The 27,692-nt window shown below is 35.0% G+C and overlaps 1 protein-coding gene across 2 annotated transcripts in view; it reads left to right on the top strand.

Moving 5' to 3' along the window:
• Window positions 1–27,692, top strand: part of stai (stathmin) — a 90,151-nt gene that overhangs the window by 36,507 nt on the left and 25,952 nt on the right. For both annotated transcript variants that reach the window (XM_081743724.1, XM_081743716.1), the window contains exon 3: window positions 12,850–13,016. In XM_081743724.1, the coding sequence (XP_081599850.1) occupies window positions 12,850–13,016 (167 nt within the window). The remainder of the gene's footprint in view (window positions 1–12,849; window positions 13,017–27,692) is intronic.

Genomic DNA, 27,692 nt, shown 5'->3' with positions numbered 1-27,692 from the left:
TTATTATCATCATCCCTAGACTCGGATTTAATTATACGAGAATTGAAATGGCAATGTAAGAGAGATTAAATATACAATTAAGTACCCATTCAGTGAAGTGACCGAGTTTATAGTTATTTTTTTCTGATCAATAAAAGCAACATTCGTTAATAAGGTTGAAGAAATTGTGCGAAACTCACATTCCCTACAATATGCATAATAGTTGACACAATTAAGATTTGGGAGAAACCACTCAGACAGTGGGGAAATTTCTAAGATAAATTCAAATATTTTCAAACTGTATTTATGAAATACATAAAAAAAAAAATTAGTAACTTAATTACACACTATAAAGACTCTGTAAAGACATAATCATCAATCCTGTAGTAGAGCGTTGCCAACTTTTTTTTTTTAAATGGTACTACATTATTTGTTTGGTATATAAGATGACTGTATAATGGTAAACAAAAATGTCTAATACGTAGCAGTGTTGCAAACTTTAGTTATTCGATAAGCATGATTGTTACAGCTATGAGTCATACATTACAAAATACATGAACAATAACGGCTTATGACTAAAGTAGTTACAAAGACAGTACAAAAACTACAAGAATGATGAACTGACCAGTATGACAAGCAAACATCAGGTATCGCAAGAGAATCTTGGACAGATACCACTGCTTACAGTGTTTATCCGTGTAAGGTAATAGATTTATTAACTTTTAATATCGCACCATTCATTTATAAATACACCATATAGATCAAGGCTGCAGCACTGAGCCTCCAGGAAAACAGTTACTTATATAGCAAGCTAAGGAAGCCATTATTTCAACGCTATTTGTTTCATGTTAATATGTGATAATATCTCGAATGTTTATGGAGATTTCTACTGTTCTCCAGTGTTTTTCCCGAAAGGATAGTATTTGAACACTGATCTGCCATGTTAAAGAAATAAATCTCAATGGGTAATTTGTTCCAAATATATTGATTCTAATACGTATATTTTTAATATTAGCGAGTCTTCGTTTAGCGGGGTACTTCGTCCCTCAGGCTCCCGCGTTTGTTCGGCCTCACGCCTCTTTTTTTTCAGTTTTTGAAACATTAATACCGAATTTCGTGTCTCTAACCTTAAGAAATTTTGAGATATGGCTGTCCCACTTTAACAATTGCAAATCCCTACTTTTTTCTTCCCCTGTAGGAGAAATATCAAATGCTAAAACGTGTCTTTAATTATTTAAATGAAAAGGGTAAATACTAACTTTCATATCTGATTTTAAAAAGGATTTAGAGATAAGTATATCGTGTTAAACAGTTGTATCTATATCATTTTTTTCTTCCTATTTAGGGCAAATAAAAAAAAAACTGGAACACGTGCTAAAATCCTTCCCTAGTGGTACCTTACGTCACAAATCCTATCCACTGTCAATATTTCAAGTTTCTAGCTTAACCAAGAATCAGATTACTAGGTACCGAGAACCGCAGTAACCTATTGTTTCCTTCCTTCCTGTTCCTTTGATATAGAGCACGTCCCTATCGTTGTTCTCTTCAACGTGTATCATCCCATGTCAAGTTTTCGAACAAGATAATTTTCTGCTATTCACCCAATCCAACAACTCTTACCAAAATACCGTTTTCCCTATGTAGATCCTCCTCCACTTCCTTTAGATAGGTCGATGGGGGAAAAGATCCCTGTCGTACGCATTCCAATTGGTTTCCTCTATCGTTTGTTCCCATTTTTAACCCTTCTTGGTTCGACCCAACCCTTAAAGCTTCCACCAACACTTCTCAATTCACTCGAACAATAATAATAGTTTCTAAATTAATAAAAATTATATGCATTTCATTTACTACTTTCTATAAATATTTCACCTATTAATATTAAACCAATACCATATCTTGTACACTTGCCTTCCTAAACCCAAATCCTACTTCTGCACATCCCGCTGGTCTAGTGGCTAGCGCGCACCTTTGCACGGGGTTCCAGGTTCGATTCCTGGGGAAGAGCTCTACACAATTTGAACGCTTGTTTTAGATTCTACCTTAACCTGTAGGTCGACTTCTATATAGCCTTGATGCTGAAAAGGGAATCTTAACTCCAATCCAACCTACCTACCAAAATCCTTTGTCGTCAGGTTCTTCATTTGTTACGCCTCTTCTGTGTTTCAACGATGGTTTTTGCAGCATACGAAATGGGACAGAAGGTCGTGTACCTTTAGGAATTCTGTTTTCTCTACCAACGGTATAATTAGTGGCAGTATAAAGCCTTTTAGCTATTGTGCTGTTTCATACATTTAATTTGTGAAACTGTCAGCGTATTATCTATACCTTTTACTTTTCCATTCATCCCAGATATAACTTTAAACTCATCCCGAAGTTTCGTAGGCGACATAGTGATTTAGTGATATTACGCTCATTTCTAGTGCAAGATAATCCTTGGTTTGATTCTAGGTAGAGTGAGTTCGTGGTGGACAATATCATGTCCATGGTTTTGTTTCCTCCCATATTCCGTCAGCTAATTCCTGATCTTTCTGTTACTCATCTCATTTAGGCTAAAAGTCATAATAGTGCAATATTAAAGATTTCATTTAATTTTCTGAAGTCTCTTTAACCTTTCGTTTTCCGTCTTCGCTTTCTTGTTTTTACTTTAACATCTGACTAAGTTGTCTATTCCTATTTTGTGTATGTAATATAGTTTTCCTAAAACTTGATTCATTGCATTGTCCTCCCACTCTTTTATTTGATGCGCCTAGTATCAAAAGCTGCCAAATCCAGCAAATTGTTATATATCGCTTGTTATGTTTGATCTAAAGGAATTCCATGGAAACAGAATTTTGTTTTAAAAGCTTAATATTTCATACTAAAGAACTAGTTCAAATATGGGACTTCATACGCGTGTATATGGAGCTTCACTGCACGTTTTGCGAGATTACTCGAAACTAAGCGAAATGGATGTCGCGGATTTTGATACTAGGCGCCTTATTTCCTAATGTTATCGTATTCTCCCTACGTTTCCTCTGAATATCGTTAATTGCACTTCGTTGTACTTTCTTCGTAGTTCACTCTCCTAATTCTTCTGTTTTCTCATTTTAATAGGATTTTTCCGTTGCCTGTACGCTTCCCATTGTGGTTCGTCATTAACTTCTTTTGTGTCTTAATCGGTATAGTTTAGTTTCCAGATCATTCTTTCCCTCATTTCCTACAACAGCTCTTCCATTATCCATGGTTTCATAGCAGTTTTCTGTTCACGATACTCTTATTTTTTTGTAGAAAGCTTTAAAATTTTCATCACGGACCGATTTACCTTCATTTTATTTATTTTTCAATGCCCAGATTCGTTTCCTACTTTTCATTGACTACATTTTTCACTTGGATACCCACTTTGGCCAGCAAAAGTTAATGATCAAAATGTCAGCCCCAATGGAAGTCTTCACTCTTTTTTGAGCAACTCGGAAATATTTCCTGAATCATCATTTCCATATAGTTCTTTGTTGGTGGTCTTTTGAACTACTGTCCATTTCATCTGTTGAGACTCATGAGTTCAGGATTAATCGTTGATAATTAACTTTTTTAATAAAGGGTACTTTGTTTTCGTGATATTATTGGAAAGATGTAAATAATTATTATTCGTTACATTTTTGTTTTGACGCTTAGATAGATAATTTTCCAATTAAAAGTTAATTTTGTGTATAGAAATTTATTTCCTCTCTTTTTAATTTCGTGTCCTAACCGTGTTTACATACTTCACTATCTTCCTGTTCATCATCAACATTTTCTATTACTATTATGCATGCACCCTCTTCTCATGTCTATAATTTCTCTCTTTTTTTTTTTTTTTTTTGGTCTACTGGAGTTGTTTGTCTAGGAATGTATTCGTACGTCTGTATCAGTACATGATTCTTTCTGTTTATTTTAGTCGTAATGTCATATCCCCTATCAGCGAATTCTGTATTTGTTACCAAAGTGAAACGGTATAACTAAATTTTACTGTAGTAGGCAGTCCATGTTACTTGATAAAGATGGTGTTTGTCGGGAAAATGCCGAAAATCAGAATTTGAAATTTGTTTGGACTTCCAAACCAGAAATTTCAAATATCTGACACACTACACAAAGTGAAATAAATTCCCTCTTTCTTTCTCTCATATATATATATATATATATATATATATATATATATATATATATATATATAAGGCGTCGGTAAGGTAGCTATTTCCTGTAACTAATCCATATGCACCTGTGATATTGTAGTCTAGTTGGGTTAGACATTTAATATGGATGTCGAAAGAAGAGCTTTTAGTTTCAGGTAGACAATACCAAAAACGTCGTAGGTCCACCTGATTCAGGAATGGGTCAAAGAAGCAAGAAATGGTTATATGATTCGATACGCTGACTACATATTAATCAATTAAATATGCTCATTTTGACGACGGGTCAACTTTTTCTTGAGCTGAGTGAAGTACCATGCTACAGTTTCTTTTAACGAATGTGTAAATATATATAAGCCCCAAACTTCTGTTTAAAAATGAGAAATGCGAAACGTGGTTCTAAAATTTATCGCAGATCTACCTTGTATGTGTGGTATTGTATTAGTCTAGTCGTGTTACAAGGTTCGAAATGTAGTTAGTGACTGAAGATTTTCTTCTTCTGAGATGGAAATACCTCAAAACATCTGTAAGTGTAAGAAAAAGTTACTATAAAGAAAAGAGTATTGAAACATACATATTTGAAATTCATTAGGGAATCCTTAATACTGTAAGGAGTTTGTAAGAAGTGGTTGAGCGTAATTACCAGTTACTCTTACTGGTTGTTTTTATTTATAGTAATTGCATTCTGTACCGCAGGAACTTAGAAATAATAAAAAAAAGCACATTTTGTTTCTTATGAACTCAGCAGCTATAAAGTACAGAATTTAATATTTCTGTGGCTTTGGAAATGCGGCAGTGTTAAAGTATGTACGATAGTTCTTAGTTAATGTTCACCCTGCCCTTTCCTCCTCCTCTTTTTATTACGGTTAGACCTCTCACGGTGCCATCGTAACACTGCAGCATGTTCTATACGGAGGGACTCCCCTTCTGCAGGCCGATGACGTCAATTCTGAGGCAGACATAGCGGCGCCGCCCTACAGATCGATAACGCGTCTGACTTTAGACGCCTTTCCTTGCATTTTTATACTTAAGCTCATGATCGGATTTGTACTATTAGATAATCAGAAAGGATAGAAAATTGTCGAAGTTCATGGACTAAATACCTACTAATTTTAACTTCAAAGTAAGTGAAAGTATTTTCATTGAGTACATATTCTAATTACTAGTGTCGTCGGACTTTTCATAAGTGTATAGAGAGTTGTAAGAGAAGGCCAATGGATTCACAATCTCTTTTATCAGTTTCAATAATAATAATTAAAAAAAGAGATGAAAGTTTCGTATATAAATATGCAATTTAAAGATGCATTAAAGATTTATCGTTAATGATAAAACGAGTGTTCAGGGTCCTGCTTTTTGCAGTTGACTTCGTGATACTCAGATACTATAGAAAGTAATAAATTAGAGAATGTTATATTTGATGAGTCCAGAAACGGTTAATATCTTTTGCTTTGAGCTAAAATTGGAAACTTATAATAAAACAGTAGTATCTTAAACTAAATTATTAATCAATATAAATGAATAACTGCCTCATTGGAGGAGAGTTCGTGATAAGAGCCCTTGTCTGTAAACTTCTGTAAGTTTCTCAGGCCATGTGAGCTTGTGGAAATCCTGTCTGTTTTCTCATGGTTTTCCAATCCCTACATCGTAATATACTTGCACTCATCGCCTCAGTTATCCGAATGTTTGTAATGGAAAGACGTAAAAGATTTAAAGTTCCGTTTACAAAATACTGTTAATCAAAATATTTTAAAAAGTATTTTTTGTTAATTACTACACGTTTTGTGATTATTGTTAATTATTCATCGACTCTTTTGATTATTAACGTACTCTCGAATTATTAATGTACTCTCTTTTGAAGTACTGTTGAGATTTGAAGACAGAAGTTTTGTTAGCATCTTATAGGAAATGCAGACCTAATAAGAAAATTAGAACTAATTTAAACTATACGTTTGTGGGCATTTATATGTTTGTGGTCAATCCTTTCGACATTGTGATCTCGGAAACTACAGTCTCTAGAAAGATGAAGTTTTCACTGATCGATTGCAAATTTTACGTAGATTGTCCAGTTCTAATTGGATATTTAAAAACATGGCCATTATTTCTTTATTACATTTTTACGGGTACATTGGAAGTGTTGAAATTAAAAAAAAAAAAAAACAAACTCTAAAGCATCACATTATACATTCCAACACCACAATTGTATACAGGGGCTGCATACGTCACAGGCGTTTGTTTCATGGCCAAATTATAATGAAAAACTAAGATAGCCATTTCTCCAGTCTAACCGTAAGATAAATCTTTATTTTTTCAGTGTTTTGCCCAATGAACACCATATATAACTGACATTATAATTAATTGTATATGTACCGTAATGAATTTGCTTATTACATACTGCATGCAAGAAAGAAAACACTGGTCATACATAAATTAGAGATTTCAACCGGAAGTAGGCCCAAATCTTGCAAACGGTTGAGATATTGAGAAAAAATAATCGAAAAAATCTCCCTTTTATGATACTCCTTATCGATTTTTTTTTTTTTTCGTGACTTCTTTCACTTGTGTCTGTAAAGGGACATTGTAGAGATGTTGCGAAAAATGAAGAGATTTATGAGCATTGAAATATTCAAAAGCCTAAAAATTTCCCAGGCAGAGAAGTTGTGGATTAGGGGGGGGGGGACTTTTTCCCTCAAGGCTAACATACACTAGCATATTTTCGGTCCGTAAAATGATGTAAATTTCGGTCCGTAAGTTGGCCCATACACCTAGCTTAAAAATAGGCGCGTAAAAGAAGAAAAAGAAGCAGTCATTTTTCGCTCTTCCTCTTGCCTGTTGTTTGAGCACGTGGTCGTTTTCCAGTTTACTCAAGTTGCTTGAACAAGATGGATCTATCTGAGGGCATGGTTTTAAGTGCAGGTGCTATAAACATTGTGTTATTAAGGGTCTTCACTACAGCGAAATTAAACTACCGCTAATTTTAGTTTTTTTCTGTAATATCTTCGAAACAAATAAAAATATTCGAAAAGCAGAAACGTAATGAACTAGACAATGCGATTTTGCATGTGATACCGTTATCACAACTCATCTATCTGCTTTCGATTTGCAACTGTAGATAGATTTAGCATTTTTTTGCGGGTTCTGTATATAGCGGCATACGAAAAACAGATAGGTAAATTGTGGTAAAGGTATCGCATGCGAAATCGCATTGTCTAGTTCACTACGTTTCTGCTTTTCGAATATTTTTTGTTTCGAAGATATTACCGAAAACCTCTAAAATTAGCGGTAGTTTAATTTCGCTGTAGTGAAGACCCTTAAGTAAAAGAATAAAAAGAAAGCATAGAAGAAACAGACTGGGAGCCACGCCGAAGAGGATTAAAAATTCACATTTATCTATATTACGTCCAAGCAGCTCAATCCATTTGGCCTATTTTTGATACAATCTTAGATCATTGTACTTAGTGATCTGAGATCACTAAATATTTATATAAATCGTACTTCGAACGAGGAGGACACAGGACAAGGAAAAAGTTATATTCAATTTTTTACGATGTAGATTGCAAACATTTAAATTTCTAAACAGACACAATGATGATTTTAATACAATCTGAACGAGCTTGATGTGTGGTTTCCTCTTACCTTTCGAAATAAGCCTATTGTTTGGAGCTGCAGCTTACAAAGAATAAGGGAGTGTTCCGTTAGTTGAATAATTGATTTTTTGTTATACAATGTTTTAGACTGTTGACTTTGGTCGTTAAAAAGTGGGCTACTGAATGATAAATTCAATTTAAAGAAAATATGATTTATTAATGGTTGCAGCTTTCTTTTTTTTTTTTTTTCTTTCTTACAAAATTAACGAAGAATATAGTAGTAACAAATAGAATAAATTATCCCCTCACGGGATACCAATTTTTACTACTTTATCCACAGCTCAAAAGCAGGCCAGAAAGGAAAAACAAGACTTATACAACTACCTCCAGCCCCATTCTTTAGAAATAGTTTGATCCTTGTTAGCTCGGTTGTTGTAAGTTGAAGGGATCCTCCCCGCTGCTTCCACCTACCTTTTTTATTTCAAAGTTTATCTTGCCATTTAGTTTTATCTAGTTGTTAAAAATCATTTAAATATTTATTTATTGAAAGGTTGGATGTTAGCGGACTTAGGTAATTTTGTCACCAAAATATTAGCATGTAGGTTATTTCGTCACTTGTAATTTTGTCACCAAAATATTAGCATGCAGGAAATTTTGTCATGGTCATTTTTTCACCTTTGTTGAACTAAGTAGAGACAAAGTAAAGGAGTAAAAAGTAAAGACATCAGGTTCGATAAGTTTAGCGAGCCTATATGAGAAGTAGAACCCGAACCGCATGAGCTCCCGCCTAGAATCGAACAGGACGCCCCGCACCGAGGACGCGTACGCTGACTATAGCCACGGAGGAGCTCTCATAATTTGCGAATTCAGATTAGGAAGTATTGTATTTAAATATCGTTTTCTCTGTGCACTCAAAATTATGAATTTTAATTAGGAAATAATGTCTCGTTTTGTGCATTAGGAAATATTAGTTTAGCCGAAATAGTCGAACCTGTTGCGTGTTAGACACGGAGTACCTCAGGGATCTATTCTTGGTCCGATTCTTTTTATTTATATTAATGACCTTCCATACAACGTCGCTTCACCCTTCGTTAATAGTTATTTATTTGCTGATGATCTCAATATTTGTGTTAACTCGCGACAAAAAGACTCAGTTCAGTCTATATTAAACATCATCTCAGATATTAAAGACTGGTGTACTTCCAACTTGCTTTATATTAACTCTGATAAGATCAAAGACTTGGTGCTTACCTACAATAACAAAAATTCGAATGCAGAACTTAAAAAATATTCCGCTCCTTTTTTGGGGTTTTTAATTGATAATCATTTGAACTGGGACGACCATATCCTTAAGGTGGAATCTAGAGCTAGTAAAGGAGTTTATCTAATACGTAGATTAAGATTGTGCGTAAGTTTAAAGGTTCTTAAAACTGTTTATTATGCGCAAATTCAGTCATTTAAGTTATGGCACTATACTTTGGGGTCATCAGTCCTTCATCAAAGCCTATTGAAAATACAAAAGATATGTGTAAGATTGATGCTCCATCTCCCTAGTCGTGCACACTGTACGCCAAGCTTCGTTAAATTACTAATTATGACAGTACCTGCAGTTTTCATATACCAATGTTTGCTTTACATCAAGGAAAACGATCATATTTACAATGAATTAGGGTACACTCATGAAATTAGGAACAGGAACTGTTTAGGATTATTTAGATATAAATATAGTAAGACTCAAAAGACCTTGTACTATATGTCAGTTAAATTTTATAATTTTCTTCCTATATTTTTAAGAACTTCCATTTCTGGCTTTTAAGAAACAAGTACAGAAATTGCTTATTAATAATTGTATATATAGTGTTGAAGAATTTTTTGAACTCAAAATTGATAGTTAAAATATTTGCGTCTGTTATGCAGTGATCTTTGTTTATATAATGGTATGTTATATGTAACCGTAAAATTTTCAACTTCTATCTATTTCTGACGATTGTAATACATCTGATGTTCTCAGATGTTTCTGCAATAAAATTTCGGGAAAAAAAAAAAAACCTTTCACAATCAGTATTCGTTATCGGAAGCCATATTGCAGACAGGCACAAGTTACTGAAATTTAAATTTTCCTCTTTTTTAAATTATAAACTTTCTTTTAGCGTATGTATTCCACAAAAACACCGAAGAGAGGATTTCTGCTCTGTTATCACGACGCTGAATGTTCCACACAAGCCTGTATCCACGGGGTTCTAGGGAACCGGCCCTCCTAAATTTTTACTGCGCCCCCTAAAATTTTCATGGTAGGCTTGTAAATGAACTATAATATGGTTGGATCGGGCCCCCTGACTTCTACCGCCGCTCCCCCCTCCCCTCACATTTTTTCGGCTGGTTACGGGCCTGGTTCCACATTCCACAACTACCAGCTATGAACTTGTAACGTAAGTTAGTAGTAATCAGCGTTGCCAGTTGCAAAAGGAAAACGTTGCTTGGAAAATCGTACTTTTTATTCTCGTATTTTAACTGAAATTGACATTTTAATTTCGCAATTTGTTGCGTTTTGCTTTATATTTCGCTCAAAATGTCAGTTACCGCATTTTGTCGTGACTTCAAAATACCTATTTCCTAACTTAATTTGATGTAGCTCGTTGAAAAACCAACTCCCAGCTTTATCGGGAAACTTTCGCGATTTCGCAACTTCCTAAAAACTCTTGCCCCAAGGAATGACTAAATACCCAATACGAAAGCAATCAGCTTATCAGTTTGCGAAATTTTAACATGGCTGGAGCGAGTTGACTGGAAAATAACCCATTTTATAAAGATTAATTTTCTTATCTTTGTTTTCCTCAGAATCTAATATAGTGGTGTATTACTGTATGCAGAAGTTTTTGTATTTCTTCAAAACAAGTTAACAATAAGTCCTGTTTTCATTATGATGTAAGGTAAATATTTAAAAGTTGCACTAAATCCCAGTAATTCTACAAATAGTTTTCATACTGATGTTAATGTTAAATGTAACTTAAGGACTACATCTTCAATGAGAATGCACAGTCTTTTTTATAAATTAGGTTAACTTTTCGTCAGCTTCCTTCCTGTTTAAGATAAGATTAGGAAATAGCAGTGTTGCTAACTTACTGCAACTAACGAAAAATCGACCTTTATAAAAAAGGATAGAGCTTTCTTATTGGTAAAGTAGCTCTTAATTTATATCAAAATTAATATTGTTCACCTTATAGCTAATAATCAGTACGTGAAAGTTACTTAAAAAAAGGCAGAGCAGCCGCAAAACTTAACTAGACTGAGTGATACTCTACATATTTTGATTTTTGTGTCAGAAATAAAATGTACTAGAGAATTTTGACAATATCCTATTTAGTATGTATTTTGGATTGTACTTCAACTTTACAAAACTCCGATTTTTTACAGGATTTTAGATTGGAAACACTGTTTACATCTTATATCAGGATGATGATAATGTGGTACAAAACTTTTAGTCAATCCTAACTTACCTGCAAAAAATCACTGCAATTGCGTGAGTAGTAAGTGAATTACGATAGCAAGTATGAATTGTTCATAAGAAAAATGATGCGCAGTCGCCATATTGAAAAGGTGACGTAAATCGAAATGCCCAACAATGCCGAGCCGGCGTTTTCCGAATTTCGATTCTATGGACTTTGAAATATCAGGGAAAAAAAAACCTTGGGCATACCTCCATGCTAGACTATTATCTGATACCTATCTAAGACTACTTCAGACACTTCAGTTAGCGTAGTTTGGAAGCCAAATAACGTAAATTATATTATACAAATTATAATAGTTTATATAGATGTACTATTCTTAATGGCCTTCAATTATAAAATAAAATTGTAAACTAATATGTATTTTCTATTAATAGCAATATAAATTTATAAGAATTTTTATAGTATAAAACATTTTTAAAACGTTTGCTTTCGAAGGGGAGATCCGTAGAACCATTGACTTAAGTAACTTTCTCCTGAACAAAATGTTTGAGAAGTCTGATTTAGAGCTTCCAGGTAACATAATAGTTTCATTGTGTTCAGTAGCTTTAGAATTAATCAAACATTCACTCATACTTGCCACAATTCGAAGTTTTATAATATAATATTCTTTTGGCATTCTTGTTTTAATGTTACCTATAATTTGGAAGTTAAACATACGAGGGTATCTAAAATTCACTTAGTGATTCTCAAATTTTAAACAGTTGTACGCCAGTTATCCCGTCATGGTCAGTATATTTTATAGGCTGGTAGAAATTCTTTGGAGGAAACAGAAACTGTGTCCAGATCATTAGGCGATTTTAAACGTTTTTCGCGTTATTTGAACCAAAAAATATTTCCTGTAATAAATCCATATCTGAGGTCCCTGCACTATTCGATGTTCTATTCTTTCGAGACACGTAAACAGTAATTATTAATTTGATTTTTTGAAATTATTTTTAAATTACTCCAATCCATGGAATTTGGAACTGCATTATCATTTGGTCAAAGTTGTTAATTTAGTCAGAACTTTGACATAAATATGAATGCAATTTGTCTGATCCAGCGATTATACCGGCATGGACTTCCTTCGTGGCTACAGGATTTTATGAATACAACCAAGAGCAAATTCTGTTGGAGTTTCTCTTTAAATCTGGTTCGCCATACGGTTATTTATTATTATTATTATTATTATTATTTAGAAAAAGGTAAATGTGTTTTAATTAATTGTGCCTGATGTAGGTTAGACCTCACATTGACAACTATGCCTAAATTTCATAATCCTATTGTTGACTTGTTCAGGTTTTACTGTGCTAACTGTGTATTAACTATTAATTTTAGTATTGTGTACTCTATCGATATCATATACTATTCATATTCGTCACACTTCGCTTCATACTTACGTTATAACCACAATGGCAAAATTGTAAACATAATTTAGTTTTCTAGGTACATTTTGAGTTTTTTTTTCTTTCTTTTTCAGTTTTACTTCTTTCTACACATATCTGAAAAACATTCTTATGATTACAGTATCAAACAGGACTTACTTCTATATTTCTGGTAGTACATATCTTAGAAAGATTATTGATGTTTTCATTTGGATGGTATGAGTTTTCCAAATTGGATCTAACTAAATAATTTTATTCTTTGTTCTAGCTACAGAGATCAGGTGTCAGGAGAAATCAAAGGGTGGTTTGAGCTATGAGGTGATATTAGCGGAACCTGTGTGCGAAACCCCTCCTAAAAGACCTCCATCACCTTCAAAATGTTTATCAGCGGAAAATATTGAGGAGAAACTTAAAGCTGCTGAAGAAAGGCGACAGGTAGGTAGAATTTCTTACTTGGAAGGAACAAAATACACCTATTCGTTAGGATATGCCTATTCTTTTGATATTATTTTCTCACATTTCTAATAGAATCATAAGCAAAACTAGGTATTGGTCATACGTATCGCATTTGAGGTGAGCGCGTCGTTAAACATGTTCAGCATTTGTAAAAGTCTCCTATTTTTCAAATCTAAATTACGATACCGCAGACAATAGGAACATAATAAGATCTGAAAGTCACTGAAACACCATCAAAATGCTTCTAAATAATTTTACTTCATTAAATTGCCTTCTCTCATTCGAAAATGATTGATCACTTCGTTTAGTAAAAATCATTCTTTTCTCCTTTCATGGTTAAATGTATTATCTAGTTTGCTTTTTTAAATAGATACGTATTGTTTGTTCTTTGTTGCAACCAATTATTCTTTATCATACCTTGAATAGCTAGATTTTTTCTTTGTTCTTCGAAGTCTGTAGAATGCATGTTTCTTCTATGAAAACAGTTTTGCCATTTTCTTGATGTTACTTGCCCCTTTTTTCTTTTCTTCCTTTCTTCATGAATTATCTGCTTACCTTTATAGTTTTAAGTTTCTCATGCAAATGTACTAGTACTTTTCGTAGATCATCCTTCTTTTCTACATTCGATGGCAGGTGCAAATCTTAATTGCACAGAAACTCATTTATTTTGATTTGCATTCCTAATTACGATTTAAGGATAGAGAGCTGGTAGGTGAAAAATTTACGAGCATCTCTTCAAGACAATTCTATTATTGAGTATTCAGTTGAAGTAAATAAATGGTTATTCTAGGTCCGTATTTGAATTTTGAAAAATATACATTGTGATAATGGATAAAACGAAGGTGGCATTGAATGCGCTACTTAGTGAAGAAAATTATATAAAATGACATTCAATAGTAGAGAATTACGAGGAAAACAAATTTTAATTTTTTGAAAACCTATCCACTTCTAATTGTCAGCATTACATGATTGTAGATTACTTAAATGTATGAGAGGAGCTAATTCTTAATTTTCCAAAATTAAGATGCCAAGTACGGAAAAAGCATTGAATATAGGTCACCTCGAAAGTGATGCCTCCTCTTCTGTGAATATTTTATGTGAAGGAGGAAGAATTAGAAGATTCGTGTGAAAATAGGTACTTTTGTCGGGCACATTGTTCTTTGTTTTCAGTTCATTTCTGCAACCGTTCAACCCAGTGTTAAAATCAGCTCTGGAAAAATTTTGTAGATTCTGTTTTGACTTTGCAGACAGTGATATTTGATGCAGTTTACATTCTGGAAATACTGTCCACGAAGATTGTTTAAATAAGGACAGACAAATGGAAATCGGAAGGGATAAATAAATCTGGATAAAAAAGAGAACTAGGTCATTTTAACAGTAACCTGTGCCATTTCCATTTACATGTGGAGACGGGTGTTACTGTTTAAGCACCCTGAGTAATTACTCCCCTTATTGGTACTCATTACCGTAGTCTTAAGTTCTGTTTGGGGCAGGAAAATGTAACATCTTTGATTTTTAAGATGTTGGTATTATTAATTTATTTGGGTTTCCATGTAATAATTCTTTGTTTCATAGTTGTCTGATTGTGAGGGAGGAAGATCTGCTCGGGCTTTCTGAATCAGCTTTGTCTTTACGCCATTGTGTTCAAGTTTGTGTTCTATATGGATTTAATCCCTTACTGAAGCTGCTAATAATTGTTAACGTGTTTGAAGACTGCCACTTACCTGGCTTTTAAATAATTAATTACATAGGGTGCCTTCCATTTCAACTCAGGGAAATAATAATAATAACAACAACAATAATAAATAATACATAAATTTTAAAAAAATGAAATTGTACCATCACCATCTCAGATATTGTTGAAACTTTTTTTTTAATGGCAATTAGACTTTTTTTTGTCGAGAAAGATTTTCCCGCCAAGTAATGGGCCATGAAAGACGAAGTACAATTTATGAATTGTAGAAAATATGGAAAATGGTCAACTTCGGAGCCCCACCGTTCAGCTATGGAGACAGTTATAATTCTTGTTGTGGTAAGTACACTCATGTCCAAAATGATTGTCGCATATCTATAACTGTCTTCTTGTAAGAATATAATTTGATAATGATGTTGTATTATTTTTAATACTGATACTATGTGTATAATCAGGAAATGTATATTTGTGGTAAATTTCATAGGAAAAGAATTATAAATACGAAAATTAGAATGACTAAAATAAAATGTTGCTGAATGGACAAGAAAGTTTTATTTTCGTTTTATTGTTCTTATTTACTGCTTGCCACATACATGTCTTTGCCTATTATTACACCTACTAACATTATAAGAAATACCAGGTGAATTCATTATCAAATTATATTCCTACAACATCCGACAATAATTTTGGACATGAATGTACATAGGGATATAAATAAACTATTTTATTATAGTTTGGTTTGCGCATACGTATCTTTTTGTACATAAATTAACAAAGGAATGTCAGTTTATCTGAAAAGTCGAAGTTTGCGAATTTTTTTGAGCACTTCCGGTTCGAATTTTAAAATTGTTTTCACGGTTGGTAAGACCTAGTTACCTGCTTTCTGAAATTTGTATCGCTTCTGTAACCAACCATTTCGTTACAAAAAATTCGAGGAATTGTCAAATATGCAAAAATCGCCATTTTTGAGCTCAATATTCTCGAAAACCCCATATTTTAAAATTCTGAAATTTTGTCAAATAGTTCAACTTTACATGAATAATAAACATACCAAATAACATTCTCGACCAATGCTTCATGAATTAACTACAGCCTTTTGAAGTTAGTGAAGTTTTGTTAACTTTGATGTCACATTTGATAACACTGGAAACAATAAAAGTGCAACAATTTGATGATGTTTGTGGTTCACTTTCATTAAATAACGAACAGAAAATGTATCTTAGCTGCTTTTTATTTTGATCAAAAAGGCTCTGTAATATTTTAGTAAAATGAACCTCCCCTTACTCCTCAGTTTCCTTAAACCGAAGTAATCTGAGATGGAAATTACGATTATTACGAAACACACAAATTTTAAGTTCACTACTTAAAATGGTCTTAGGAAACAAAATTTCACTGTGTATTTTTTTTCCATGAAGCAATCATTTGCTTGCTTGGTGTCTTCTTCGCTAAAAGCATGTAATCGTGTGCAGATGCTTCAGTAGGTGTTGGTGCACTCACAACTCGTAGCACATTGTTGATAGTCACAAAATATTTATTTTCACTTTTCGTACGCTCTTCTGGAATCCTGTATCCTGCTGAAGGTCCATGCGGAAGCATAAACAGCACTTCAACTTCACGTAATTCATGATTTATTCATAATATTTAGTCTACCCACCACTGGATATCATGTACCTTACCAACTGGCGCTACAGCTCTTTGTAAGCCGTGGCCTCCCTAACAATGTTTCTCCATGCTTTTCTATCCTTGGCGATCTCTCACCATATCTTCACTTTCAATCATTTAGGTCTTCCATTACGTCGTCTATCCACCTTGTCATTGGTCTTCCTTTCCTTCTTACAGAATATATTTGCTCTTCCATTATTTTCCTTTGTATTTTCTCGATTCTGACATTCTCTGTACGTGGCCTAGCCATCTTATTCTTTGAGATTTAAGAAACTTTATAATATCTTCATTTTTTAATATATTGTTTACTTCTTCATTGCTCCTTATCCCCCATATATCGTCTTCTTTCATTGGGCCGTATATCTTGCATATTATTCTTTCGAATCTTCGTAGAGCTTCCTCTTCTGCCTTGTTCATGACAAGTATTTCTGCTCCGTACGTTACGGTTGGCCTGATTAATGTTTTGTAGATAGTAACCTTGGTTTTCCTGTTTGAGTTTGCTTCTGATTAGTTGCATGTTTGCGTAGTAAGCCTTGTTTCCCATGTGTATCCTTTCTCTTATCTTTCCCTCTTTTTTGTTTTGTTCGTTGATTGAAATACCTAAATATTTAAACGAGCTCACTCTTCCGAATTCTTTCCCATGTATAACTATGCTTTTCTTCTTAAATTTCTCTGGTTTCCTAGTGACAGTCATGTATTTTGTTTTGACGTTTGTTTCTAATCCAAGTTTATATGCATCTTCTAATCTTGGATATGTTTCCGTCAGATCTTTTTCTGTTTTAGCCACTATTGCAATATCATCTGCGTATGCGCATATCTAGGTGCTTTTGGTGAAAATTAAGCCTCTTTTGTCTATTTCCTGTACAGCTGCGTGCAATGCTATAATAAAGAGCGTGGTGGATAGCCCGTCTCCTTGCTTGACTCCTTTGTAATACTGAAATTCTCGACTTACAGCATTTCCTATTCTTTCTTTAGCGCTTGTTTGGCGCATTATCATTTGCGTTAAATTAATCAGCTTATTGGGAATGTCCATTTGCTGCATCACTTTAATGATTTGGTTTCTATTTACACTTTCAAAGGCTCTGCGATAGTCAACAAATAGAATTATAAGGTCAAGTCAGTATTCGTAATGTTTTTTCTATAATTTGCTGTAGAACGAATAGCTGATCAGTCGTGCTTCTTCCAGGTCAAAATCCACACTGGTATTCTCCGATTATTGTTTCTGTGTATTTTTTCATTTTGTCAATAATGTTCGTTAATATTTTGTACACCATTCTCAGTAACATTATCGGCCTATAATTGCTGCATTCTGTGCGGTCTCCTTTCTTGTGTATTGGACAGATAATTCCTCCTTGCCAATCCTTAGGCATTCGTTCTTCTTCCCAGATGCGCCTAAAGAGTTCGTGAATTTCTCCCTCCATTGTAACGCCTGCCATCTTCATTAATTCTATTGTTATCTCATCTTCTCCTGGGGTCTTATTGTTCTTCATTTGGTTTAAGATTGTTTCCACTTCTTCATATGTTGGCTGCTTTTCTGTGTGGTCCCTTGTATTCTTCCCTATGTTTGCAGTGGTAGTGAGTTCCAGCTCTTGCGTCTCCTCCTTTCCTAATTGTTCCTGGTAATATTCAGCCCACCTTTCTAGTATGCTATGTGTGTATCCTAATATTTCTCCATTTTTGTCTTTGTAGCCAATTTCTTTGGGTTGATAGCCTTTATTTATCTTTTTGATGGCTGCGTACATCTTACTTGTCTCGTTCTTTTGTTCGCTCAGATTATTTATCTCCATTATCTGCTCCATAATCATGTGTTGTGTTGTGTTCGATATTCTTCTCTTCTCTTTATAGTTATCAACGTTTCCTCTTTCCTTTTGTAGCATTTTCATCCTTGCTTCATTTCTCTTTTATCGCTCTCGCACTCTTCATCGAACCATCTGTTTCTCTTTATAGTCTGTATCTGTTCCCCTATTATTTCTTTAGCCGATTTCTGCAGTTTCTTTAATTTTTCCCCAATGTGTGTGTATTGTTTCTCTTTCCGTTTCCGTCCATCCTTCTATTTCTTGCTTTATACTTTCTTGATATCGTTGTCTATTTTCTGTTTCTTCTGTTTTACCTTTTGTGTTCCACTTTGTTCTACCACGTCTGTTTCCCGTATGTGTTCTTATCTTTTCTCGTAGCTTTACTTTCAGTAGAAAGTGATCGGAATCACAGTTTGGTCCTCTGGAGCTTTTGGCGTCTATTATTGCTGATGCGTGCCTTTGATAGATCGGTGCATGGTCAATTTGGCTGACTGAGTTCCCGCTTGGATTATTCCAGGTTCCTAGATGTATACGTTTATGTGGAAAGCATCTACTTTTTATTATAAATTTCAGTCTGATTGCCAGCTGGCATAACAGATCACCATTAATGTTACTTTCTTCGTGTGTTGTATAATTTCCACTTACTCCTTTTATGCTGTCGTTCTCACCTATCTGGGCATTGAAATCTCCCTATGATTATCTTTGTCGTATTTAGGTGTTCTGTCCAGAGCTTCTAACTTATCGTAGAATTTTTCCTTTTCATAGTCTTCCTTCTCTTCTGTCGGGGCGTGGACTGTTAAAATAGTTATGTTTCTCTATTTACCTTTTAAACTGAGTGAGCTGATTCTTTCGTTGATTGGTTTATATTGTAGGACACTTCCTCTCACTTCTCTTGAAACGATGAATCCTGTTCCGTATTGGCCAGTTCTTTGCTCCGTTCCACAGTAGAATATTGTGAAGTCCTTATCCTCTATTTTTCCCGTGCCTTGCCATCTTATTTCTTGTAAGGTCGCCACTTGTATTCCATACTTCAGTACTTCCTGCGCTACTTCATGCATCTTGCCTGGTCCTAACATACTTTTCACATTCCAGATTGCCAGAATCATGTCCTTATTCAGTTTCGCCGATCCATTTCCTATTGTCCCATCCTTCCGAGGCACACTTTCGGGTTTCTGAACGGTTTTTTTTTTTTTTTTTTTTTTTCGGTGTGAGGTTGTTAGCCTCACGCCCAATCCCCAACCTGGAGGACCGTTTTTTTTTTGTCAGGGTTGTCTTCCCTTAGCCTTTATGGATCCCTCCACGAACTGCAAGGCAGCAGTGCTGGTTTTGGTCCACCCCGGTTGACTCCAGTGCCTATTATATCTAGTAGACGTTCCTGGGGAGGCACCTGGTAGGGGTTCAGCAACCCCTTGCCCGTTGGGCCCAGGGGTCATCATGTAACAAAAGTTTCTTTTTGCAGACTTCTTAAGTCTACACTTTGAATTTGCAGAAGGTCGATTTTGGGGGAAGCATAAAGTTAGTTCATGGTGACCTATTACTGCCATAAAAACTTCGCCATTTTGCGAAAGCCGAAGGTGACTTCGTTGAATACAAGTTACGGGTCGCACACTTTCTCATTCTTGCATATATTTTTTTTCCCTCAAATTGTCGAATTCAGTTCCTGGCAACAAAATAAGAGTAATATCGGGAGTTTGTACTATACTCACGAATTCTTCTGCAGTTTTAATACTGTGTATCTGTTTTTGCCTAAGGTTATGTCGCGTATCACATTCTTTACAATCCCCAATACCGTCGCGGAGACCTTTGTGTGGCCGGTTTCACTGAAAATCCACTGCTTTATTGGACCTGTCTGCATCTCGGACATCTGAAAGCGATATTTAAAGTGGAATGCAACACCATCAGAAATCACTGACACGGTTTAGGAAATTGGAGACACTTATTTTCACGTACTCAAACCTTTTTCTATAACCTATATTTTAGTTTTTCTTGGGAGTATTTTTAGAATCTAGTCTATGGCTATGAGTACATGAGCCGAATCTTGTGTTTTGTCGTCGCTTATTACAGCAAAACTGTCAGTTGTTTCATAATAATATACCACTTCCGTAAAGATAGAACTTTGCTCGTTTTTTCCGGTGATAACTGAATTTCACTTTGCAAAAAAACAGTCCAGTTTTCAGACGAGTCCACATGAAGTAAAATAGAATTTGTACCTTGAAATTTTATACGATACTTTTTGGTAGCAGTTAATTCTCTTTGGATTTTCGTGATGAAGTCATGAATTACAATTCTTACAGTTAAACCAGCAACGTACGGTACGAAAACAGAAAGTGGCACAGTCTTTTAACGAGATCATTCTTTTCCCATATGGCATACGTAACACTTTCATCTTCATCAGGAGCAATAATTAGACTCCACACTTATTCCTTCAACTCCCGAACATTCACCACATTCTTGACAGCTGTCATTTTCTACGGATCATACTACTGAACAAAATAGGTCACTTATGACTACACTTCGGATCGATATGCACTAAAAACCAGTAAAATATGCATGCAAACATGCGCTAAAAATGACGAAAATATGCAAATATGCACTAAAAATTGTAAATATGCACCATTCAAAAGCTAAAGTTAAATGAGGAATTTAACTGTAGAGGAAAAGGGTGTATTACATGAACTAATATACTTGGTGTATAACTATGATGCATTCACGCTACAATACCAGCTATGTAGTTTTCGGTGTTTTCTGGCAAAAACATGCATTTATCAGTCAAAACATTACTGTACATGGAAAATGTTCCTTCTGTGTCACGGATCGTTAAGAGACAGTATTTCAAAGAAGCAGTGTTACTTGCCGATAAATCTGAAATTCGTGCATCGTTGTTCCCAGGAACTTTATTTACATTAGACAAGAATTTTTCGCGTCTATTGACTATGCGTTTCAAAGAAATGCTTGTCCGATTGGTCTTGGTGTCGTCTATTTCGTTATTGAATCAAACTGCTCAAGTGCACTATAAAGTCCTAATCATCGCTCTTCTAATCTCTCTATGATCTTCGAAATTGAACTGCAATGAGTTGTGGTCGCTTTTAATGCTTTTAGCTCCGCAAGTGTCCTAGGCTTCTTGAATACATTTGGTTTCTTTGGGTTTAAACAGCTCAGTCAGTATGTGATAGGCCTACCACATTCAATTACAGTATTTATTTGTGCTACGAATTAATACACACAAAACTTGCAGTGAACAAAAAAGAAAGAAAAAAAACCTACCTACGGTTTGAAAGGCCAAGACAAAAATTAGATGCTATGCCCTTTTCAGCGCTTCTCCCTCTACTGTTGGCTCCCTTTTGAACTATTATGTATATTATGCTCCTTGTTCAATGTCTGTAAACCAGCTAGAAAACGAGTTATTGGTATCTGGAAATTACTATGCAAATTGCACTTCGTTCAAAAAGTCGCACGGTATCTAGGGTCTTATATGGCGGTGGACTAAAGGTTACATACGTAGGGTAACAAGTAAACGAAGTCCTTTGCAGACAACGTAGTTCATATATCTAATCTCTTACAAACTGTCGAAAAATTTTCTAAGTGCTACATTCCGCAACTTGAAAATTTCCGTGAAAATATATATTTTAACATTCGTTCTTCGCAACACAGATTCCGTCTAATCAAGAGAATTTAACCATGTTCTTTCACCTTTAAATTCATGGGACCGTAAAATATTTGTTTTAAAATAAATTTCCGTTTAATAAGAGACCTGTTGAAGACAGTTTCTTACTGTACTAAAAGCCTGTATTCAAAAACCTTATGTTCTTGTTTAAAAGAAAATAATCCCTTTGAAATTACTTTTTCTATCCAATTATGTGTAAATCCTGGAATATTTTCTTCTAGCGTAACATTGTCCGTTTCAAACAGTAATAATTTACAATGTATAATATTGATACTTTAAAATGGAATAAAGTGATTTGAGCGAGATGTGAAGCATGAATGGGAAGAAGGTAAGGTTCGAAAACATAACAGAAGACTTAGTAGGAAAGCTACTTTTCGAAAAACCGAGCTGTGTACCAAAGCAACACAAGCTTATATTTAAATACTCTCATTAACTCCTTAAAAGAAAACTTGGGAACTTATCTCAGAAAGTAACTGCTGTGAGAAGTTTTAGGTTTTGTAAAGCAAATATTTTAATTTAAAGCTCATTCCCAAAGTGTTGACATTTCTTCCCGAAATACATTCTTGAACTGTTTCTTTGGGATGAACTCTATCGAGTATGAAGAAAGAAAGAAGAAGAAAAAAAAAGCCACATCTGGGTTGTTTCACAGTTATTAAACGTGAAACTGCTATGAAAATATAAGAAAGCCAAACAATTGAACGCTGCTGAAGTTTGAGCTTTTGCTGTTGAAAAAAATATCGCCTGAAAACCAAGCTTGCTTACTTTGAAAATATTACTTGTTTAGTATACACTTTGCATAATGTATTTTCTTCTTCATTGTTAATGTCTCTCAACTTCAATCCATTGTTTCAGAAAATAACTTTTAGAAGACTCTTCGGGTTGTAGTGCGACATCTTTGTCTAATTTTTGTCCATCTAAGGAAAAAAATGTGTACCATCAAGTTAACAAAGGAGGGCCATTTAAAACTTGCGGCCACTTCGATTACCTGTAGTGCGACATCTTCAAATCTGAATTTTACCTAGCTCAGAATTTTACCACTTTCTTGTCCATTTTTGTCCACCCCAGAAAAAATTGTACCTTCAAATAAACGAGGGAGGGTCAATTCAAAATTTGGCCACTTAACTAGCTTAGAATTTTCCTTTTTTTTTTTTTCAGATTTTTGTGCCAAGATAGTTTAAATTCGAATTTGAAAATGTCTCAGTACATATGATAAAATTGGTCAAATGACCGTCCCTGGTTTATTTCAATAGTACAGAATTTATTCTTCGTGGTACAAAAATGAACAAAAAATCGGATAAGATTCTGAGCTAGTTAAAATTCAAGTTTGAAGATGTCGTACTACAGGTAATCGATGTGGACAAATTTTGAAATGGTCCTCCCTCGTTTATTTAAATGGTACAAATTTCTTTGTTGGGTGGACAAAAATGGACAAAATTCTGAGCTAGTTAAAACTCTAATTTGAAGATGTCGCACTAACTAAATAGACCCAGATTTTTCTTTTGGTATTCTTATACTGCCACATGACCACACAACAGTAGCAACTACCGAGATGAGTGACGTGGAAATTTTGTTATAGGTGATTTGACATAGTTCCAAAAAGTTGACTTATAAGGAAAGCTGTTGGACGTTAAAAATTATCAATTTGGTCGTCCTTGAAATATGCATTTATATGCAATAACGACATAAACATGCACTAAGCTCTGAAATATGCAAATATATGAACTATAAAACTTGCTTTTTTACCCCAAAACACCTGAAACGAATTTCTGTTTAAAGAGCATGTCAATATCACTGTTTTGTCTCTTGATGAATAAATGTTCACAAAATAACTTAATTGTGATAAATGAATAAATGTTTATTTGCACTAACTACACAACAACTGAAACACTTACAACTCACTGTTATATTGTTTTTTTACGAATTCCGGAGGACCGTCTTGTATGGATCTCTTGGTGCTCAACTTGCTTACACACACACACACAAACTAACTGGTAAAAACAAAACAGAAACGTTATGCAAATATAATGACAATGATACAAACTCACAATAAAAGTCTCTACATTCTCCCCTCTCTTGATTGAACCAAGTCAATCAACTTACACACAATCCACATGATCATTTTTTGGTAAAGGTACAATTTTAGTAATTGGTCTCTTAACAGTCCCTGTCTTACACTTTACACTCACTACTCTCACTAGTCCATCTTTTCCCGGAAACACTTGTTGAATAACACCTAATTTCCATGACAATGGAGGAGTATTGTCTTCTTTGATTAGAACCACATCTCCAATAGAAATATTAGGTTGTTTTGTTGTCCATTTCCTTCTCTGCTGTAGTTCATGTAGATAATCCTGAGACCATCTTTTCCAAAAATGCTGCTTCATCTTCTGAAGATGATTCCATCTTGATAATCGGTTGGTCGGAATGTCCATTAGATCTGGTTCAGGAATGCTCATCAAAGGTTCACCAATAAGGAAATGTCCTGGCGACAAAAATGAAGGATCATCGGGATCATTGGATAGAACGGTGATTGGTCTTGAATTCAAACAGGCTTCTATTTGTGTTATGACTGTGTTGAGTTCTTCAAATGTCAAAATCGTGCAACCTACTATTCTTCTTAAATGAAACTTAAATGACTTCACTGCACTTTCCCAAATGCCTGCAAAATGACTTGCTCTGGGTGGAATGAAATGCCATGTAAATCCTTCTTGCACTGCAACATCTTGAATTGAGTTTTGAAATTGTTGTGAACTGAGTAGTTGTTGAAGCTCCTTAAGTTCTCGCTGAGCTCCAATGAAATTGGTTCCGTTGTCACTATAGATGTTCGAAAATTTGCCTCTTCTGGATACAAATCTTCGAAGAGCTGCTAAAAATGCTTGGCTACTCAAATCACTCACTAACTCCATATGAATCGCTTTGGTTGCTAAGCACACGAATATTGCAACATACGCCTTTGTCACTTTACGAGATCTAGTTCCTTGCTTAATCATTAGGGGACCGGCGAAATCCACCCCTACGTGAATAAAAGCTCGAGCTGGCTGTACTCGTGCTGATGGTAATTGACCCATGAGTTGTTCTGAGGCTGACGCTTTCAATTTAAAACAAACTAGACACTGATGAATGATAGATCGAACGACTTGTTTAGCTCGTGGGATCCAATATTTTTGCCTCAATGATGAAATCAATAACTGCGGTCCAGCATGTAACAATCTTCTATGTTCCGCTTCAATTATCAATTTGGTGAGATGCTCTTTAGGTGGTAAGATGATCTGATGTCGGCTATCATACGGTAAGTCGGAGTTTTTTAGTCGTCCTCCCACTCGTAGCAACTGTTCATTATCTATAAATGGATACAAAGATTTAAGTTCACTTTGGGATGAAACTTGGCCTGATGAAGCTAAGTCCTTGAATTCTTGCGAATAACTGATCTGTTGAATTAACTTAATGCATTGTTGTAAAGTATCACCAATTTCAGTAGTGGAAATAGTTCCTACTTTCTTCTCGTTGTGATTTTTACAATTGTAAATAAAACGACGACACAAACAAATAACTCGCAATAGTTTCCACAATGATGAAAATTTTTCCAGAAAGCTTATGTCACCTTCACAACTAACTAAAGATATGCTCGTTACTTTCCTTTCTTCTGGAACATCTTCGTCTACCACTTCTGATTGTTCGGGCCATGCAGATGATTCAAGCCATGCGGGTCCATGCCACCAAATATCTGCTTCCTTCAACTGTTTCGGATCCATTCCCCGTGTAATAATGTCGGCTGGATTGTCCATTGACGACACATGATGCCAGTGGTTGACTGATGTGATCTCCTGTATCTCTGCAACCCTGTTTGCCACGAACTCCTTCCATCTGGCAGCTGGAGATGATATCCATGCAAGCACTATTTTTGAATCGGTCCAGAAGTAAGTACTATTCACTGAAATGTTTAATATCGGAATTATTTTCCGATACAGCCTGCTCAAAAGTACTGCCGCACAAAGTTCAAGTCTTGGTAACGTTACCTTTTTAATAGGAGCTATTCTCGATTTAGAACCCAAAAGTTTAACAGTAGTTTTGCCTGAAATGTCCACAGTTTTAACATATATGCAACAGCCGTAAGCAAGTTGACTGCTGTCAGCAAACCCATGTATCTCGACATGAACATAATTCTTCAATACTACACATCTATCAATTTGTATTTCGTTAACACTTGGAAGATGATGACACAGGTCTAACCATTGCTGATAGAGCTCTGATGGTATTTGGTCATCCCAATTGATCTTATGGATCCACATTTGTTGTAAGAAAATCTTGAACGGAGTAACTACAGGGCTTATAAGTCCTAAAGGATCAAATATTTTTGCTATGGTCGAAGTCACTTGACGTTTGGTTGGTATGTTGGTCGTGAGACATTCTTTAACTGACTTGTTGGTGATGAGAAGCTTATCTGATGCAGGATTCCACGATAAACCCAATGTTGAAACACCTGACTCGGACTCAAATTCAAACGGTAAGTGAATTTCCCTATGTTCTTCTGGAACTGCTTCCAACAATACTGGCTCGTTCGAACACCATTTTCTTAAAGTAAACCCACCGCTTTGCAATAATTGAATAAGTTCTTTCTGAAGCTTTAACGCCTGTTCAACATTATGGCATCCTGAGCTTACATCATCCATATAAAAATCACGTTCCAATACTGTCGCTGCTTGAGGATATTTACTTCTTTCTTCTTCCGCCAACTTTCGAAGACACGCCGTCGCCAAATATGGTGATGATGCTTCACCATATGTGACCCGCTGCAACTCATAAATCTTGACTGGTTCCACTGATGAATATCTCCACAGAATTCTTTGAAGTCCAATGTCATCTTCATGAACTTTAATCATTCGATACATTGACTGAATATCCGCCGTAAAAGCAATAGGAAAGGTTCGAAATCTCGTGACAATTGAATGTAAATCTTGCTGGATTGTTGGTCCTGTCATAAGTATGTCGTTTAATGAAACCCCCGTTGAAGTCTTTGCAGAAGCGTCGAAAACCACTCTTAGCTTTGTTGTGGTACTGGATGGTTTCAATACTGCATGATGTGGCAGATAACATTTCATACCATTATCTTCATGTTCTTCTTTCACTGGTTTCATATGATCTAATTCTTCATATTCCCTCATAAAGTTACGGTACTGCTCGTTAATTTCTGGACACTGCTGCAACCGTCTTTCTAGCTGGTAAAATCTACGAAGAGCTAAATTATATGATTCTCCTAATGGTTTATGGCTTGGCTTAATTGGCAGACGTACAACGAATCGACCACTGCTATCTCTGGTAGTGTTTTCCTCAAAGTGTCGTTCACATTGCTTTTCTTCTTGAGTCATAACTATTGAATGTATCGTTTCGAGCTCCCAAAATGTCTGTAACTGTCTATCAAGGTTACTTTCTTGCACAAAAAATGACACTTGTGGTATATTAGAATCTCTTGTTGTAGGAACTTTACCCGCCAAAATGTACCCAAATTCAGTCTCTTGTACTACTGGATAATTCCCTGGTCTAGTTAGTTTATGCGATCGCAAAATGTCCAAAAACACTTCCGCGCCTAACAAAATATCAATAGTATCTGGTTGGTGAAAGTTAGGATCTGCATACACTATGTCTGTCGGCAAGTTCCAATCAGTATGATCTATTGGCCTACTTGGAATGTTATCTGTTATTTTGAGCAAAACTAAACAGTTTACATCAATTGCAAATTCACGAATTCTTGATTCTATATGTACATCTACACAATGCTTTGTTTCACTAATCACACTATTAATACCTTGAATTGGAACTCGGTGTTTATTTTTGGGTAGACG

This window comes from Thermobia domestica, chromosome 2, assembly GCF_964235325.1.
Source record: "Thermobia domestica chromosome 2, izTheDome1.hap1.1, whole genome shotgun sequence".
Taxonomy (NCBI): Eukaryota; Metazoa; Arthropoda; class Insecta; order Zygentoma; family Lepismatidae; genus Thermobia; species Thermobia domestica.
This window is presented reverse-complemented; position numbering and strand designations above follow the sequence as displayed.